Raw genomic sequence first — 17,897 nt, forward strand, 5'->3', positions numbered from 1 at the left:
CTCCGCCCACTTCCTCCTTTCCCAGGTCGCTGATAGGATTTCAGCTGGGAGATCGGAGTAAAAGCAAGGGACAAAGATCCAGCCCTGGGCCCCACCCCATCCTTCTCCCCAACCTGCTTCCCCAGCAGCTGCCCAAAGAGCTTGAGGCTGGGGAAGGGAGGGGGGACCAGAGAGCGGGAATCCCAATCATGGCTCCATGGGTTGCCTCTTAGAGTTCTTGGTCACGTGCCTGCCCTGCTGACCCCTGGAACTGAGCGGGGAGGAGGGGAGGGCAGGACAGAGTTGCTCAAGGTGATGCTGGCTGAGCTAGGAAGGGCACCTGGAGACACCACTTCTTGTTCTGGGTGAATTGGAGGGACAGAATTATACTGTTATGACTCTCTCCCTCCATAGTCCAGGACTCAAGGCCTGCGGGGTGTCTGGTCTTTTGGCATTAAAGCCAGCTCTTGGCCTCCTTGTGTACTTGGAGCCCACTCTCAGCTACCTGTCCAGAAAAGGGGGAAGTCTTCAGAGAGATTAAGGTGCAGCTGGAAGGTAAATGAGCATAGCACAGCATGGGGAGAGGGAAGTCATCTTTAATAAGGTGGAAGCTCTGCAGAAGCTAAGGTATGGGTAGTTGCTGGGCACCTAGAGGGAGAGGATACTGGCCAAGCCCTCCACCCAGCTAGACACTATTTACTTCCCAGTGATGAGAAGTGGACATTCCTTCAGGGCTTTGAGGTGGGTCATGCATGCATGCCGGGAGAGAGGGGCTGCCTCCTTAGAACCCCCAGGGCCCTAGGGATGGGTGGTGCCGGACTCAGAGGAAGGCTGCCTGTGGACAAATAGTCTGGACGGTTCTGGTCCTGCTCCTGCCTGCTGCCAGGGAGAGGAGAAGAAGGTTACTTGGACTTCTCCCTACTGGGCTCTTGAAACCAGGCTCCCACACTCATCTCCCTATGCTCACGGACCACAGCCTCCCTGCTATGGGACCTTTATGGCTTCCTTGGCCTCCCCATCAGGACCACACTTTCCCCCTGGCATTCAAGGTCTGTCCAGGTGGCTCTAGCCACCATTACACTCCTATGTAATACATAGCCCTGTCATCATTTCCACCTTGTACCTTGCTGTTCTCTTCACCTGGAGGCTGTCCTCTCCTACTCTGCTTTTTAAAGCTCAGCACATTTCACTCCTCCTCTGGGACCACCCCACCCACAATGATTCTTCTTGTCTTGGAATTTCACCAACAAGGACTGTCAGTCCCATTTCTGAGCCCCTTAGCACACCCTATATATCTAAATGTTTCATTCATTCAACAAATACCCACCAAGCAGAAATAGTGACCTCTCCCCAACCTTTTTAATTCTCTTTGCCCAGATTCACAAACTGGTCCCATCCTTTGCTCTGACAGTACTGAACTTAGCACTTTTTTCTCCAAAATACTATGCTTTTTTTCATGCTTCCTTGCCTTTTCTCATGCTGTTCCCTCTGCATCAATGCCTTTTACTTATCTTGTAAGGCTGGAAAAACCCCTGGTTGGACTTGATGACCCACATCAAATGGCCCTTCCAGGTTTATTCCCTGATCTCCCCAAGCTGGGTTAAGTGCTTTTTACTGTACTCTTATTGCCCCTGAGCTTCCTGCCATCATGGCACTGACCACATAGCATGTGACTATCAATTACGTGTCAGTTTCTCACACTACAGAATGAGCTCTGTGAGCACAGGACCCAGATGGGACCAGCGGCTGAGCAGGTGGTCAGTAGAGGCTATTGGAAAAATGGATCCTGGCCTGGGCACTGCTCCTTGCCAGTTGGTGGGCCAGGCAGGTTCCCCCTGGGCCTTAGTGCCGCCTCTTTCCAATAAGATGGCTATGGCCTAGAACCAAGAGATGCCGGGTAGGTGTGGGAAGTCCTGCCCATGAGAAGGCCCACCTGAAGTGCACATAGCAGAAGAATCCTACAGTCTGGATGAGGAGGAAGAACAGGAAGATGCCTGGCCGCAGGCATGAGGAGGCCCCTGGGAGCCAGCCAGGTGGGTGAGGGTCCTTGGCTCCTGCTTTCTGAAAGAGGACATTGTAAGGCCCTGGACCAGTCTCTTACACAGGAGGGAGGGGACCTGGAATCCAGGCCATGTGTGGGCTCTGTTTCCCTCTCCCAGGCTTGGGGTACCCTGGCTCTCATCTGGGGCACTTGGAGATGGGCAGAGGACAAAGCTGCCCTCCCCCCACCCCAGCTCCTACGGCTCCATCTGTGGGAACAGCTGGGAAGGCCTGGGGCCTGGGATAGTCAGGAGGCCAAAGGGTCTAGAGATGAGAGAGAGAAGTAGAGAGCAAAAGACAGGGTGATGGTGAGGGCAAGGGAAAGAGCAAGATGAGGCAGGGGCAGAGGAAGCATGGGCTTCACCCTGGAGCTCTAAAGGATCTTGGGCACGGCCCACTCCCATTTCCCTTCTGGTCATTGAGGATATTGGACCAGGTGGTCTCCAGGGCCCTGCTGGCACTGACAGTCTGTGGGACTCTCTAGAGAGCAGAGAGGGCAGAGAGAAGGTGACATCTGTCTCTGTGTGCGCGTGTGCATACACACAGAGACACAGACATAGGTGTGCCAACTAGGGGTCCCGGGAGCAGAGGGTAAAGGCAGAAGTGCTGGAAGAAGGAGGCTAAACCCAGACCTCAGGGATGGAGCCCCCACGGTACCTTCCCCCTCACCACTGGGCCCCGAAGGTCCTTCTGCAGGAGGCTCAGGATCTGGGCCAACTCTAAGAAATGATGCTTGGTGCCTACAGGCAGGTAGAAGATCTGGGCTCTTGAGACCACGTGGGCAGCTGCATCCCTGGTGGGGGATAGAAACCAAGGGAGATGACTCTATCCCTTCTGGTTGCACCCAGACCTCCTAACCATTTCTCATAATCCTCAGAGGCAGCACCTTCTTGGGGGCTAGTCTTCTTACCCCAAACCTTTTTCCTGGATCCTCAGTCTCCTTTAGCTCAGAGAAGGGTCTCCCTAAAGCTGTCCCAACCCCAGGTTCCCTGCTCTGCCTTCCATTCCCAGCTCCCAGGGGATTTTACTCCTCTCCCTCTTCCCATCTCCCCACCCCAAGCATCTAGTGAGCAGGGGATCCAGCATCGAGCATCCAGCCTGAAGCCTCCCTCTTTCATGGCATCAAAGTGACCCCCCTGCTGCCAGGGCTCTACGGGTAGCTCCCAAGACCTGGCCTAGAATGGGATGCTGGGAGGTTGGAGCGGGGTAAAATGAAGTCAGGGACTGCCTCCTCCAACTTGGCCTGATCTTGGTTATGCTTCCTCCAGGAATCCCATCAGAACATCTCCTCCTTCCAGGAGCTGTCACTGAAGGAAAGCTCAGATTTACTGACCCTCCCTGGGGCGGAAATGCCTGAAGGGGGCCTCAGGCGGGGCCTCTCCCAGGGACAGTTGCTTTTAAACTAGGACTTTCAAAACTTTAAACTGGATTTCAATTAAATTCAGTCAACTCGACAAACCTAATTCTGCCCCCAGCCCCTCTGTGTGCACCAGGCTTTGTGCTGGGTGTTCAGGAAATGATGAAAGGAATACAGGGCTGATGGAGGAGCTTCAGGCAGAGAAGCAAGTTGGTGGATGGGAACTTCTCGTCCCTGTCTCGCAGGACCCCTCCTCTCCCTGGGCTTACCTCATCTCTTGCAGGTCCTGGAGCAGAGTCTGCTGTCCATGGAGCAGGGTGCTGATTTTGGCAGAGTCCTGCAGAAGTGCCAGCCTCTTCCCCAGGGCCCAGGGCACAGCCCCTCTCTCCTCAGAGTTCACCTTCCCCGGGGACACTGCAGCCCTTTTACTTCCAGAGGCCTTACCAGATTACCTGGGCCCTCCTCATTTTGGACACATTGAGGACACATTGTCCATGTGGGCTTCTGGATTCTCCCTCCTCTCAAACCCCTCTCCCTGAGGGTGTTGGTCTCCCCCCAACCCCACAACAGTGGCTACTCCTGGGCTTTCTCAAAGTCCCTCCCCTTCCCAGAAGTGGTTCTGCCCCTGAAGGAGGAAGAGGCCCAGTCCAGTCCCCTCTTCCCACTTCCCCCAAGGCACAGTCCAAGCTTGGGCCAATGCTGGTCAACTCCCAGTGCTTGGGCCCTTGTCTGGCTGAGTGACCTGAAAGAGGTGGCCACCCCTCTCTGGGGTGGGTGGAATCTGACAGGAGGGGTCCGGGGCCTGGAAGCAGCATCAGAGAGCTTGGAGTGCGGTGCCCCTCCCCTCTGCTCCACCCCAGCAGCCCAGCTCTAACTGCTCTGGCCTAAGGATACAAGACTCAGTCCCAAGCTGCCAGAACCCAGCAAAGCCCACAGGAGCTGCTGGCCTCCTCTGCCTAGCATCTAATATCTTGACTGAGTTCAGCTCTCAGGCCCTAGGCTGGGGATGACATGGGGCATGATTCCTGGGGGAGGAGCCAGGATGGCAGGAGATTCTGGTGCATCTGAGCATTAAGCAAGCCGTATGTGAATCAAATCACATGTGGAGCTACATGCAAATTAGCATCCAGTCTATTTCTGTCACTTGTCTGCAGACCCACATACAAAGACCTGGCATCTCCTCTCCCCAGCCCCAGCCATGTGGCTCCTTGGGCATTTCCTTGTGCAGAGCTGCCCTCCTGCACGCTCCCCCACCTGGCAGGTTCTACCCCATCCTGTCACGTGCAGCATTTTACTCCTATCCACCTTTCCCTCCAGACCTTGGGGGACACTAGTTCTCACAAATAGTGCTTCCTCCTCTTTCTGGACAAAGGGAGCCCACTGGTGCCATGGGACCCAGTGCCTAGGGAGGACAGCTTCTCCAGGCCTGCAGGTGGACCATTGGATGCCTGAGGGGTCACTCACCCAGGCTCCCTCAGGTCTGGCCTGGCCTGGGGGCCCCAGCTGCTTCTTCCATTGCCTCTCAGCCTGGGCCAACTGCTCAGAGAGACCCTGGAGAGCCTGCAGGATCTGTCTGTGTCTGCCCAGCGTCTCCTCCAGGGCAAAGATCCTTTCCCCTGGGAATTGGAGCAGAGCTGGGACAGGCAGCCAGCTGGGGTGCGGCAATAGATTCTATCATTTGGGGGCTTCTTTGAGAGGGGGGGTTCAGAAAGGCGTGGCTTTTGCTTCCAATACTCTCTCCGGGAAGGTGCGTCTGGGTGGTGGGGCAGGGACAGGACAGAGCACCCAGGCCCCAGGGCCTGTTTAGATATGCCTCCTCAGGCCTCCATCTTCCCACTGGTTAAAGGACTCCTAGTTCAAAGGGAAGAGTATCCTGTGACACCTAAATGGGTCCCTGCCCCACCTGGTGTTCCCTGGGTCCCTACCCTCTTCCTGGGCTTCAGACTTCAGCTTTGGAACCATGTCCTCCTTGGTGCCCAGGGCCAACCTTGCCTGCAGACCTTCTAGCTGCCTTGCCAGGCGGAGCTGCTCCATCTCCGGGAAGGCCTCGGGGGGAGGCTAGAGGAGAAGGACAAAAACTCAGTCTGAAACCCGTAGGAGACCCGTGGGCGAGGGGAGCCTTCTCACAGGGCGCCCGGGAGCTCAGTTCCCCGCCCTGAACAAACATTCACGCCAGCAAGGGAAGAGTCCGCCAGCTGGCTGTCCCTCGGTTCAGCTGCCAGGCCCTGCAGTCTCAGCTCCCTAGCCCTGCTCCACTGCCCATCCCCACACACTTCCCTCCCGCTGCGGCCCAGACCCCGCAGCTCTCACAGGCCTCAGGTCTCCACTCCTCCACACAGCTCCTTCAAGCTCATCTCCTCCAGGCTGGTTAGGACCCCTCCTCTGTGCTCCCACAGCTCCCGCCAGCCTGGGAGGTCCTTGAGGACAGGGCCTGACTCTGAGTCACCTCTGGCCCCCAGCACTGCCCAGTACAAGGTTGGCCTGAGCAGAGCTCAGAGATCAGGTAGAGACAAGGCTGGAATGACAGCTCTAACAGCACCATGACATGAGCAGAAGCATCTGGGGAGGGAAGGGTCCCAGGGCCGCCCCTCCCCACAGGGCAGGGTTGCACTGGCATCACCTCTGGACCTGGCTCACTCAGACTGAAGGTCAGGAAGGACAGGACATCATGGTCATCTGGAAAGGGGGGTAGAGAAAGGAAGGTAAGACCCCCCCACCCAGCAGCCCACTTAACTCAGCTCTCACCCCTCAGGCTCTTGTATTCCAGGCAGGCAAGAGATCTGGGGGACTTTGGGCAGCTCTGACCCTTGTCTTGCTCACTTCACAGGAAAGAGGTGAGGGTCAGACAAGCAGATGGGTGGGCTGTGAGGGCTGAACCCCACACACAGCCAGAGGTGGGACCCCAGTGAGTGGGAAAACTGGACAGCCTTGGGCTAGAGCCCTGGCAGCAGACCGAGCATGACACCCTCAGGCCCCAAGAGCACAGCTGCTGCTGGCAGAGGCAACCATGCAGTGGCCACCTCCTCAGCATGGCTTTGACCATGCCACTCTTCTCCTCAGAAACCTTCCATGGCTCCCCAGTGCCCAGGGTCTAAAGACCAAAGTCCTGGTATTCAAGGACTCTCACCCTCTGGTTGCACCCTGCTTCCCAGCCGTGGGTCCTTCCATGGACTCTCCGTTACATCACATCCCTTCGCTCCACTTCCCTAAATGTCCCTCTTGGCTCTCCCTCCTCCACTTGCCCCACAGCTTCCAGCTAGGGGCACTTATGGGGCCAAACTAGAATAAAAGCTTCTCGTGTTTTATCCTATTTGAGAATTTCAACATTTCTTGGGGGCAGACATGACCTTCCAGATGGTAACGGAGCCTAGAGAGGGCTTGTGACTTGCCCAGGTCACATGGTGAGGAAGTAGCTGGCCTCACACCCTGTGCTCCCTTGGAAGGTATGCTCAGGATGGCTCGCTAGGGACCGCTCCTCTGCTGTTACCAGTCCAGAAGGCCCTCACCTGCCAGGGTGCTGGTGGCTGCTGAGACCCCAAAGAAACCTCCAGGGGCCAAAAGCAGGGGCCCCACATCGATGCACACCTCGTCTGGGTCTCTGGGAGTGAGGCCGCTGTTCACGGACACCTGAGGGGCATGGAGGGAAAGAGCCCCTTGCAGGTGGAGCCCACTCCATCTCCCCTGACCCCACTTCTGACTCACTGGCTCCCTGGCCCTAAAGGAGGGAAGGCAGCCACAGGGCTTGGTGTGAGGATGGCGTGGAGGGGCTTGCACACCTGGTCTCACGCTAACCCTCACAAGGATGTGCTCAGGCAAGTTAGGATTCTGTGTAGGGAGGAGGATCCTGTGTGGGTGTTGCCTGTATTGTACCAGGGACCCTGTGTAGTGTCTCTGGCATGAGTCTCTTGGGATCATGGGCACTCACACAGCAACTCTGTAGCTCTAAGCCCTATAATCTGCACTCCCCACCCAGAGGACCTGCAGAAGCAGGAGGGGTGACTCACGCGCAGCCTCTGCCCCCAGTAGGTGATCCGTGCTCTGAAAGGGTATGGCCGGTTCCTGAAGTCCCGGTGGCAGGAGCCCAGCACCCGGCTGGCTCCATCCCTGTGGGCACTTGGAATCCAGCTGGGCCACACAGGACCCAAGACCTGGCCAGTGGGGGAGGCCCCAGAGGTTGTTCTGCCCAGGTGTGCAGTGCCACTCCCCCTCACTGGTACAGGACGCGTCCCTGTTGTCTAGCTTGAGTCTCCCTTGCTGTGGTCTGCTCCCTTAGCAGAAGAGAGAGGAGCAGGACAGCAAGCCCTGCCTGGCAGAGTACTGGCACTTGGAGTTTATAGAAGAGGCCAAGGGCCTCCTGTGGCTCTTCCCCAGGGGTCAGAACATGGACCAAGAGTGGGGTTTCCGCCCCTCAATCCCCCAGGCCACACCTCCTCTGGCTGCCCTCCCTCCCCCGCTTCCCTTAAACTCCAAGTGCCCCTGCGCCTCTGGGTGGGGCTTCTCTTTCCTCTCCCTTCTGCCAGGCTTGGACTGCAGCAGGACAGACTCAGGACAGACAACACGAGAAGCGTCCTAGCAGCCAAGAACAACATGACCAGCCTGCCTCCCCGACAGGAGCAGCGCAGCAGGCTCTGGGGAGTTAGGAGGAAGGCGTTGAGCTGAGAGGTCCTGAGTTTCTCTGGGCACAGGGGGACACAGACGCTGCTCACACCACAGCACCTGTCCCTGCCACCTTCAGCCAAGAGGAAGCCAGCACAGAACAGGGAAAAGCCAGCTCAGAGCAGCCACCTGCCTTTGCACTCCTGGCTGTGTGACCTTGGGCGAGTTCCCTCCCCTTTCCAAACCCCAGCTTCCCCATCTTTAAAATGAGAATAATAATTGAAGTTGTCCCATAATGTCCTTATGAGGGTGAGCTAAGAAAATGAATGTGAAGTGCTTGGCGCCATGCCTGGTGTACAGTAAGCTCTGCTCCATAAACATTAGCAATTATTCTAATTGTTATGAGCTAAGGGGTGTTTGCGGAGAGACACTGACTAACCGGCCCAGCTACTGAGGAGGCAGCCAGGCCGGAGGGCTGGGAAGCCATGTCATCTGGGAGAAAGGTAGCGCACTGGCAGGCAGGCAGCCTGCGCAGGCAGAGGGCGTGGAGCCTCCACAAGGAAGTCTGGCCTCAAATCTCAGTTCTGCACACGGCTGTGTGACCTCGGGCCAGTCACTTCACCTCTCTGCACCTCAATGTCCTCACCTGTAACTAGGGACTAATAATTCCCACTTCTCAAGAGTGTTGGGGATCAGATGAGATGATGTGAGTGAAAACACTCAGCCCAGGCCCCACCTTGTGTCATTTCACTCCCCCCATGACCTGGGGACATTGGTTGAATGAATTGAGGACTCAGTGGGGCAGTTCCCAGGGAGAACAAGTAAACTCTAGTCTCAGCCAGGAGGATGCACAGCTGTGACCAAGTGGGAGGGAGTTCCAGGGTGGCAGCCATTAGCTCGATGAAAATCCAGCAAGGAGGGCACAGCCCTAGGAGGGGTGGGCTCTCTGTCACAGGCTGGGACAGGGGCACGAGTGGGCAGTGTGGGTAACTGCTGAGCCCCTTGCAGCCCAGGAATCAGGTTGGGGTCAATCCAAACAGGCCCTTACCCAAGCGGCTCGTAGAGGGGGTGCCCATCACTGGCCAGCACACGGATGGCAGGGCTGCTCTGCATGGGAGGTGACAAGCAGCCTGAGCCATGTGCACAGGGTGGAGGGTGAGGGTGTGGGCGGGAGGGCAGGCACGAGACCACTACTCACCTGGGTATCCTCAGCCGAGGAATCGAAGAGGATCCCGATGCCGTCCCAGGAGGCCAGCCCCCCCAGGACAGAGCTTACTTGGCCCCTGTCCTGGGTATACCACACAGCCTGCGGGTCCCCAGCTGCTCAGCTCAGCGGTCCCTGCAGGACCCTGGAACCCCAGGCTCACTGCCTGCCTCCCTGACTCACCCCTCTCCCGGGCTCTGGTGGGGGCCACTCACCATGCCCTGAGCTCCCCGGCGCCCTGGCCCGGTCACCCTCATGTGCATCTCTACCTCCCAGGCAGAGAAGAGGACTGGGGCCCTGCTCCACACGGCGCCACTCCGGTTCCGCATGGATGGCGCCAGCCGCACTTCCTCCAGGCCTGGGATGGCATCTGTGGACCAGGGCAGCTCAAGGCCCAGGCCCCACCATCCCCTGGCCACCCCATCATTCTCTCTCATTGGCCTGGGCTGGGGTCCCAGAGGAGGAAGGCGGTAACCTCCAGGCCAGCCGTGAAATCACGGGTGCAGGAATCCGCTGAAGAAGCGGGAACTGGAGCCCAGTACAGCTGGAGGGGCCTTTGCCAGGGGAGGGCAACTAACACCAGACCCACTTGGAGCACTTTATCTGCATTCCCACTTAAGCCTCACCACAAGTCTGTGTGGCCTGTTTTTATAAGACCCCATTTTACAGATGGGGAACCCGAGGCTCAGAAAAGTCAAGGAACTAAGTGCGTTGGAACTCAGGTCCATCTGACTCCAAACTACAAGCTTTTTCCACCATGAGAGAGATTTGTGTTCAACCCTTCCTGTCTCTCAGATGAGGAAGCAGGCCCTAGGAGGGAAGGACATGCCTGAGACCTCAGGACACAGGAGGGCACATTGAGAGAAGGACTATGTGGAGGGTCAGGACTCTGGGCTGTGGAAGCACGGAGGACACTGCAAGGTGGACAAATGAGGCTGAGGGCTGCCTGGGGGTGCCCAAGGGGGCGTCCCAAGGAGAGGAAAGCATGAAAGCAAAGGTGGGACCTGGACCGCAGGACTGTTAGGAAAAGGCAAAGGAGGGAGTGTGTGTGGGAGAATTATCGCTGGTGGCAGAGAGGGGGGAGAAAGGAGCAATATTTGGTGGGAGAGAAGAAAGGGGAGAGAAACTGAGGCAGGCTTGGCAGGAACCAGGGAAAGGGAGATCAGAGGCCCCATTCCAGCTCGCTCCCCACCCCTCTGGCCTGCCAGCCTGGAACCTGGCTCAGGGCCCAGGCCCTGCCAGGACTTTCCGAAGACTGCTAATCCACCCTGTTTGCTTGGCAAAGGCCAGGGCTGGGGGTGGGGAGGCTCAGAGGCTACAAGGCCGGAAGTCTTTGTGGCCTTGGAAGCCACCAAGGACTTGCCTCTGAAGTGACTTTCAGGAGGCAAGGATTGCCCACTGTCTGCTACACTTATGCATGCACCTTATGTGGACTGTTCATGGCACCTCGCCCCAGACTGTGGGCTCCCTGGGCCTGACTCAGCCCTCTTCTCTGGGCTGGGCACAGAGGGGCACGGGGGAGGGGGGCGGGAATCCAATAAAAGGATAAGTGAATGAAAAGACAAAGAGCACATCACTGGGTGATCTTGGAGAATGTGCCTCTGCTCCCTTAGATGGTTTGTGACACCCCAGACGCGGCAAGGCCCAGAGCAGTGAGGACGGTACCAGCCCTGCCATCCTGGCCCTGAGGCAGGGCCTGGCTTGGTGCTGTGAGAGACAGTGCCCTCCTTTGCCTCTGTGAAGGAAGACTGGGCCAAAGACCCTGCTGACGGGGTCTCCCATCTTAAAGGGATATTTGTTCTAGTCTCACTTAGGAATCATGCCGTTTCGCAGAACTTACATCTTACAGACATCAGAAATACACGACTGATCTGTTTTCTCTCTTTGTTTTGCCTGCTAGGAGGCTCTGAACCAGATCTATGGCCCAACTCTGAAGGGTGGGCAGACTTGTAGCATGTGTTTTGGCAACAAGCCACATTCCTAGACTGATTTCATGCCCCAGCTGTAACTCTAAGTCTTATTCTTCTGGTTCACTCTTAATTTAAGCTCCTCTCTATTGCATAGGTCCTTGTAAGTCCTCAAAAATCCTTTTGTGAACAAGACTAAGTAAAAGACAGACTCTTTGTAGTTCCGGCTTTAGAAAGTCCAGAACACAACCTGTGCTCTCATGCCTGCTTCCACCCAACACACACACAGGGCAGGGCTGGCGCCCTCTTTGGCAAAACAGCTGGCTGTGAGGATGGTTCCCTGCAGGCAGCCCCCCAGTGCTCATGGACAGCCAAAGGCCTGACAGCACGGAGCCAGGAGAGCGGAGGTTTGTGCTGGTCCAAGTTGCCTCGAGTCCATCTGTCTGGGACTCAGCATGTGAGCATGTGTGTGTGTATCTGTATGTGTGTGTGTGTTCACAGGTTCAAGAGGCAGAGGAGGAGAGGGGGCCCAAGGAGAGAGAAAAGGAGAAGAGAGAAGTCCTAGGGCGGAGAAGGAGAGGGGCAGAGAGGAGAAACTGAGGCTGGTGGCTGGGGATGGGGTTGTAGTGGTAGAGCAAGAGACAAGTCTGGGAGGGGTCCTGGGGCCCCTGGCACTGCCTGCCCCAGGCCTGGCCCCATCTTAGGCAGAGGCTAGTACTGGTAGGCCTGCTCCCACCAAGTCACAGCCACCCAGTGCTGGCCCCTCCGGCACTCTGAGGAGCTCTGGGCATGGCTGGTCCCCACCCCATCCCTCACCTCCATGATGGCTCCAGAAGGGTATTCCAGCCCCAGGCAAAGCCAGCCGTGGTCCTTTGAAGCTGAGCTTGTATTCAAACCTTCGCTGAGGAGGACGACCCCCCTCAGGGCTGTAGGGGTCCAGGAGCAGAAAGAGGAGAAGGCAGAGCAAGGGTTTAGGGCCACTGACCACCGGCATGGTGAAGGGATCTGGCGGCCGGGCCCCAGGGTAGATTGGTAGCTAAGAGGCCAGGGATGGGCTCCTGGGACTGGGCCAAGTGGGGAGGAGCTGGGGATTGGCCAGGAGCTGGGTTTTGGCACTGTCCTCTCCCTCCCTTCCTCCCCAACACAGACATCCTGTTCTTTCCAGGCCTCACCTCAGGCCCCGCCCCGCTTACCACCAGCCTGATGGGGGCAGCCAGACCCCTTGCCAACCTGACTCAGCTGGGGCCATCTTTCTACCTTCCTCAGCTCCAGCAGCTGAGGGGCCTTGGGGACTCCTGGGATAGGCCTACCCTTCAGCAGCTGACCTTTCTTCCCTGCTCTGGGGGATGGGCCTCCACATCCTGCCTCCTTCCCGAAGATGGATGTCCCCACCCTCCCCTGTCCTGCTCTCTGCTGTGGTGCTCAGCTCTCTCCCATGTTCCCAAATTCTCATGCCTCCAGGATACCTGGTTTCCCCAAGAAATAGATCATATGAAAAAAAAGAAAGAGAGCCTTAAGACACAGAGCAGATGAATGCAACATGTGGGCCTTGTTTGGAGCCTAATTTTTTTTTTTTTTTTGTGGAAGATTAGCCCTGAGCTAACATCCGCCACCATTCCTCCTCTTTTTGCTGAGGAAGACTGTCCTTGAGCTAACATTTGTGCCAGTCTTCCTCTATTTTGTACGTGGGATGTTGCCACAGCATGGCTTGATGAGCAGTGTGTAGGTCCACGCCTGAGATCCAAACCTGTGAACTTAACCACTACACCACCAGTCCAGCCCCTGTGGTTATGTTTTTTTAAAAGTCTTTTGTCTTCTGGAGACATGTACTAAAGCTTTTGGATGAATTGCTATAATGTCTAGGATCTGCTTCCAAATATCTCAGAGCTTGGGGGGAATGGGGTGTGGATGGCACAGAACTTTGTGCTGATAACCGTCAAAGTTCGACAGTGAGGACATGGGAGTTTGTTATATTCTTCTCTTTACTTTTGTATGTTTGATATTTTCCATAAAAAAAAGTTTTTAAAAAGTAAGAAATCCTTTATTTCAAATATTTTTATCCAAATAAATGTTGGTTTTCCAGAGTGGCTTGTTTGCCGAGAATTCTGGATAGCTGAAGTTTTACTGTACTTTTGGGTCCCCAGTAGGATTAAGCTACCGAAGCCCCACAAATTAATTAAAATCAAGGCTGTAAATGGGAAATTTTCAGATACGCTAAAAGAAAAACTTTTGGGGTCCGCCCTGTGGCCGAATGGTTAAGTTGGTGTGCTCCGCTTTGGTGGCCCAGGGTTTCGCCGGTTCAGATCCTGGGCGTGGACATGGCACCTCATCAAGCCACACTGAGGTGGTGTCCCACATGGCACAACCAGAAGGACGTACAACCAGAATATACAACTATGTACTAGGGGGCTTTGGGGAGAAGAAGAAGAAGAAGAAAAAAAAAGAAGATTGGCAACAGATGTCAGCTCAGGTGCCAATCTTTAAGGAAAAAAAAAGAAAAACTTCATTTCTCAACACTAAGCCCCCAGCCACCTCCACCCGCTCTCCCCATCACCTTCACGGCCCAGCTATGGAAAGGTGGGCCCACTCCAGCCCTGCTGCCCTGCCTCCCCCTCAGTCCTTCCAGCTCCTGCCCCACCGCCCCACGAATACCACCCCACTGAGGCCTGCCAATGGCCCCTGTTCTCTGTGCCTGGTGGACACTTCTCTGCCCGGTCTCTGCAACGTGAAATGCTGTGGACATTTCACATCCTCTCGTCCCCTCCCCTGCCCCATGCTCTGAGGCCCCTCAAGGCTCACCTGCCTCTCCCCTGCCCCCAGGCTGCCCGTTAGCTGTGTCTCTGCCACTGCTCTCCCTCCTGGCTTCTGACACGGGGGCTCCTTACGGCTGTTCTCCACGTGCTCCTTGGCCAAGCTTGTCCATGCCCATGGCTTCAAGCACCCTTGCTGTGCCCGATCCCCAAATCTCTACTTTCAGCCTGGCTTCTCCCGGAGCTGCGGGCTCAATTGAATATCCAACTCTGCAGGGGACATCTCTCCTTGGATGTCACAAAGGCCCCCAGACAACATGTCCAAATTGAACTCCTCTTTCCAACCCCTGGCCCATTCTCCTTCAGAGCTGGGGTCTCATGGATGGTGCCCCCACCTTATCAAGCCAGAGACTGGAATCTCCCAGATGCCCTCCTCTGCCTCACCTCCTCAGCAGCCATCAGCAAGCCCTTCAGTTTGCTCTTGCCACCCTCATATTGAGACCTGACTCTTTGATCTCTCCAGGCCTCAGTTTCCTTATCTGTAAAATGTAGATGATAATAGCGTATGTCTCCAAGAGTCATTTGGAGGGTTACCGAGATAATACATCTATTCTACTTAAAACAGGGCCTAAAGACAGTGAGCACTCAGCTCAGGAAAACGTCAACTGTGTTCACTTCCTCTCCTCCCACCAGCTTCCCCAGCCCAGGCCACCATCAATCACCTCCTGCCTGGCTGACTGCAGCCTCCCCACCACATCCCCTTCTCTCCACTCTGGACACTCCCTCTCTCCGGCCAGACTGCCACCAGAAAGATCTTTCTAAAATGCACAGCTGACCATGTCACTCTTCCGTCCTAAACCCTTCAATTGCTCCTGATCATCTCTGCATAAAGTTAAGCTCCTCATGGGGCCTGCAAAGCCAGGTGGAGCCTGGGCCCTGCTTTCCCTTCAGCTTTACTTGATCCCAAACCGCATCCCTTGGCACCTTAGCCCTGGCTGCACAGAAGCGCCTTGGCAGGCTGTCGCACCTCACCACCTCTGCCTGGGCAGTGCCCTTCCTTTGCCAGGACTGCCCTTGCTCCCTGTCCCTGCCTGGGCTCCAAGTGTCTGAGAAGCCACCTCTGGCCTCCTTCCCCTGCCCCCCGCTTGGTGCTGGTGGTGGGTGCTGCCCGCCAGATTCCTTGGCACCAAGTTGAGTCCCGAGTGGGATCCCCATCACTCTATGAGTTCCTTCAGGGTGAGAACTGTTTTGCGCATCTATGATATGCCAGTGGCCAGCACAGAGCAGAAGGGAAGTATGAGAGAAAAGAAAGAGGGAGAAAATAAAAACCCCGTAAACTAAGTAAGAAACAGGAAGTGATGCAGGAATCGAGGGTGGGGACACGCATGCGACCAGGCAGAAAGGTGCAACATCTGCTCCCTGGGCCTGCATTCCTGCAAGTCCCCATCAACTGGACGCTGCCCCTTCACTCTCCTTTGTCCCACCTGTCCAATTCTCTGTTATGTCGCCTGCCTGGCCCCTCTTGTGACCCCATGGCCAGGGGCACCATTTGCCGGTTTCTGAACCCCAATTGGCTTGGACAGCTAGTGAGAGCCGGTGGTCAAAATCTCCCCAACTCCTGCATTCAGTGAAGTCAGGTCGGTAGCTTGAAATGGGCTATGGTGAGAGACTACATCACAGGTATCAGCAAACTATGAATCGGAGCCCCCCGCCTCACCCCTGCCCCAGATCTGGCTGTTAAACATTCACCAGCGCGCCTTGGCCTGACTCTCTCCTCTGCAGTTTCGCCGTGGGCAGTCCCTCGCCCATCACAGGCCCATTCCCACTCATGCTCTGGACTCCAGCCACCTTCCCTGCTCCAAGGAACGCTCTACCTTCCATCACTACCACTCTTGCCCCTCCATTCTTCCTGCCCTCCTCCCGGTACGCAGACTCGAAGGTAAATGTCCTTTCCTTTGGCAAATTTGTTCAAGCCTCTGCCATCTTAAAAATCCTCTCTCATTCTCTTTCCTCTCCATTACAGCTAAATTTCTCCAGATCGTCAACCTTCCTGAATTTCTCGCACCCTCCTCTAGCCATTGTAATCTGGAATCTGCCCTCACACAACTCAGGTCTTGCTAAAGTCACCAGCGACCTCCTCATGGCTAACAACAAGGGGCTGGCTCAGTCTCCCTCTCTGTTTTCCGGGAAGCGGGACCTGCTGGTTCTTCCTTCTTGGCCTGTCCCTCGGCCTCCAAAGCAAGGACTCCTACTTCCTCCTTTGCACCTTGCTTGGCCAGCCTTTTCTTCTTCACCTTTGAATGTTGAGCCCCCGAGGCTTGGTCCTGGGCCCTCTTCTCTTCTGCATGTCCTCTCAAAGTGACTTCCTCTTTGCCATGGCCTCATGGACAAGCCACTTGCTGATAACTCTCAAATTTCCCTCTCCAGCCTCTGGGTTCCAATAACTTACTCAACACCTCTCGGCAGTTTCAAAGGCACACTTAAAACTCAAGATGTCCCTAACAGAACTCATGATGTCTCCTCCTAAACATGGGTTTCTTGGTTCCCGTCCTCCCACACCCTTCCCGGTAATCAGGAGTTGTATGGCTCCACTCTCTCCTTCACCTTCATCCGAAATCCATTACCAAGTTCGGTCAGTTTCACCTCTTACATCTCTCTAGAGTCTGTCCACTCCCATCATTGTCTCTCACATGGATGAGTCCTTACTGTGCTCCCCTCAGATCCTCTCCACCAGTAGCCAGGATGGTCATTTCAAAAACATGTGTCTGACATGTCACCCTCCTGCTCAGAACCTGTCGCTGGCTCCCGATGGCTCTGTGTGATGAAAGCCAGACCTTGCCACAGCCTCACCTCTCCAAGCCCATTTCACACCTCTCAGCCTTGCGCTCACTGTACATCTTCACTGGCCTTCTCGGAGATCCTGGAACCAGTTGCCCTCCCACGAGTCTCAGCATCTCTTCCTGGAATACTGCTACCCGCCCCCGCCATACCTCCTGTTCGTCCTTCTGATCTCAGCGTACATACTGCCTCTCCCAAGAAGCCCTCCCTGATCTATAGACAAGATCCGATTCCCATATTATACATGTTTCTTCCACAGCACTTATCAGTTTGTAATTGTCTGACTGTCTTCCTAACTGTGAACTCCACAGGGTCTGTTTTGCTCACTGCTGAACTCCAGTCCTAGCACACAGCAGGTATTCAAATATTTGTTACTGAATGGTCTGGTTTTAGGAAAATGAGTCAGGCAGTGTGCAGAGAGGATGGACTGGGGGAGACGAGGAAGCTGCTCCTCTGGGCCAGGGGATGATGGCAGCTGGACCGCAGTGGACTGAGGAGGAGCAGACATGAGGCACATTGCAAAGTCAGAACTCTGGATTTCACGTCCTGCTGGCTGGGACAGGAAGGATCAGAGCCCCAACATGACAAGGGGGTCCCCCAGCTGCCTGTCTCATTGAACAAAGTGAGCCATCCTCAACCCTCAGAGGTTCTGCACAGACCACTGCTCCTGGGGATCCTGACTGAGGGGAGTGAAAATGCCATGGCTGGTCCTCATTCTCCACCTGTGCCTCCCAGGGTGAGGTGGGGAAGGCCCTCTCCTTTACATCCTCAGGTACAGGCTGGGCCCTTGGGTGTGGGGCTGGGGTAGTGCTGTTACATCTTAGGCGAAACTGTAAGAACCACCAGCAGCTCAGAGTCACCCCTTCCCCCTCACCCTCCAGGGTCAGCATCTTCTCTGAGGCATGAGGCGTTTATCTTGCCTCCTATCAGGGGACCCCACCTCCATCTAGTCAGGCCTGGCCTCCTCCTGTCCTTGGCTCCAGCCCTCCTTGTGCTGATGGCTTGAACAACACAGCAGGAGAGGCAGCCGGGACCCTCAGGCATTTCCCTTGGACGGGGCCCAAGCCCAAGATGGCCCAGAACCAAGCCTGCGCTGCAGCAGGATGGGGGGGGCGGGTGGGTGGCAAGAGCTCCCCCACGGCAGACACAGGACACTCGCTCGTGCAGCTGACACAAAGCGGCGGCTACATCTCCCAGCCGTGCTCCCCACCCCACCCCACTCACAG

The 17,897-nt window shown here is 56.0% G+C and overlaps 1 protein-coding gene across 9 annotated transcripts; it reads right to left on the bottom strand.

Annotated features, from left to right (window-relative positions):
- Positions 1 to 556: 556 nt before the first annotated feature.
- LMAN1L (lectin, mannose binding 1 like) lies at positions 557 to 12,208 on the bottom strand. 9 transcript variants are annotated; one of them, XM_044764498.2, is made up of 13 exons: positions 11,900 to 12,208; positions 9,392 to 9,546; positions 9,171 to 9,278; positions 9,021 to 9,079; positions 7,381 to 7,414; positions 6,883 to 7,003; positions 5,997 to 6,052; positions 5,302 to 5,434; positions 4,841 to 4,992; positions 3,646 to 3,713; positions 2,677 to 2,812; positions 1,913 to 2,040; positions 557 to 858 (listed from the first exon to the last, which is right to left on the bottom strand). In XM_044764498.2, the coding sequence occupies exons 1-13, from the start codon at positions 12,075 to 12,077 to the stop codon at positions 726 to 728; spliced, it is 1,461 nt and encodes a 486-aa protein (XP_044620433.2). In that variant the 5' UTR covers positions 12,078 to 12,208; the 3' UTR covers positions 557 to 725. The 9 variants fall into 9 exon arrangements, with proteins under 9 accessions (XP_044620433.2, XP_014696841.3, XP_014696846.3 ...); XM_014841355.3 differs by having other exon boundaries at positions 7,381 to 7,480; XM_014841356.3 differs by having other exon boundaries at positions 558 to 855; positions 7,381 to 7,480.
- Between the last annotated feature and the right edge of the window lie 5,689 nt (positions 12,209 to 17,897).

Source organism: Equus asinus, chromosome 2 (genome assembly GCF_041296235.1).
Source record: "Equus asinus isolate D_3611 breed Donkey chromosome 2, EquAss-T2T_v2, whole genome shotgun sequence".
Lineage (NCBI taxonomy): Eukaryota > Metazoa > Chordata > Mammalia > Perissodactyla > Equidae > Equus > Equus asinus.

Coding starts and splice junctions, on each gene's coding strand:
- LMAN1L (XM_014841355.3), bottom strand. CDS start 12,077: ATGCCGGTGGTCAGTGGCCCTAAACCCTTGCTCTGCCTTCTCCTCTTT. Junction 6,053..6,882: donor AGCCACCAGCACCCTGGCAG/GTGAGGGCCTTC, acceptor CCCCCTTTCCAG/ATGACCATGATGTCCTGTCC. Junction 2,041..2,676: donor GCCCAGTGGTGAGGGGGAAG/GTACCGTGGGGG, acceptor GTCCTCTTTCAG/AAAGCAGGAGCCAAGGACCC.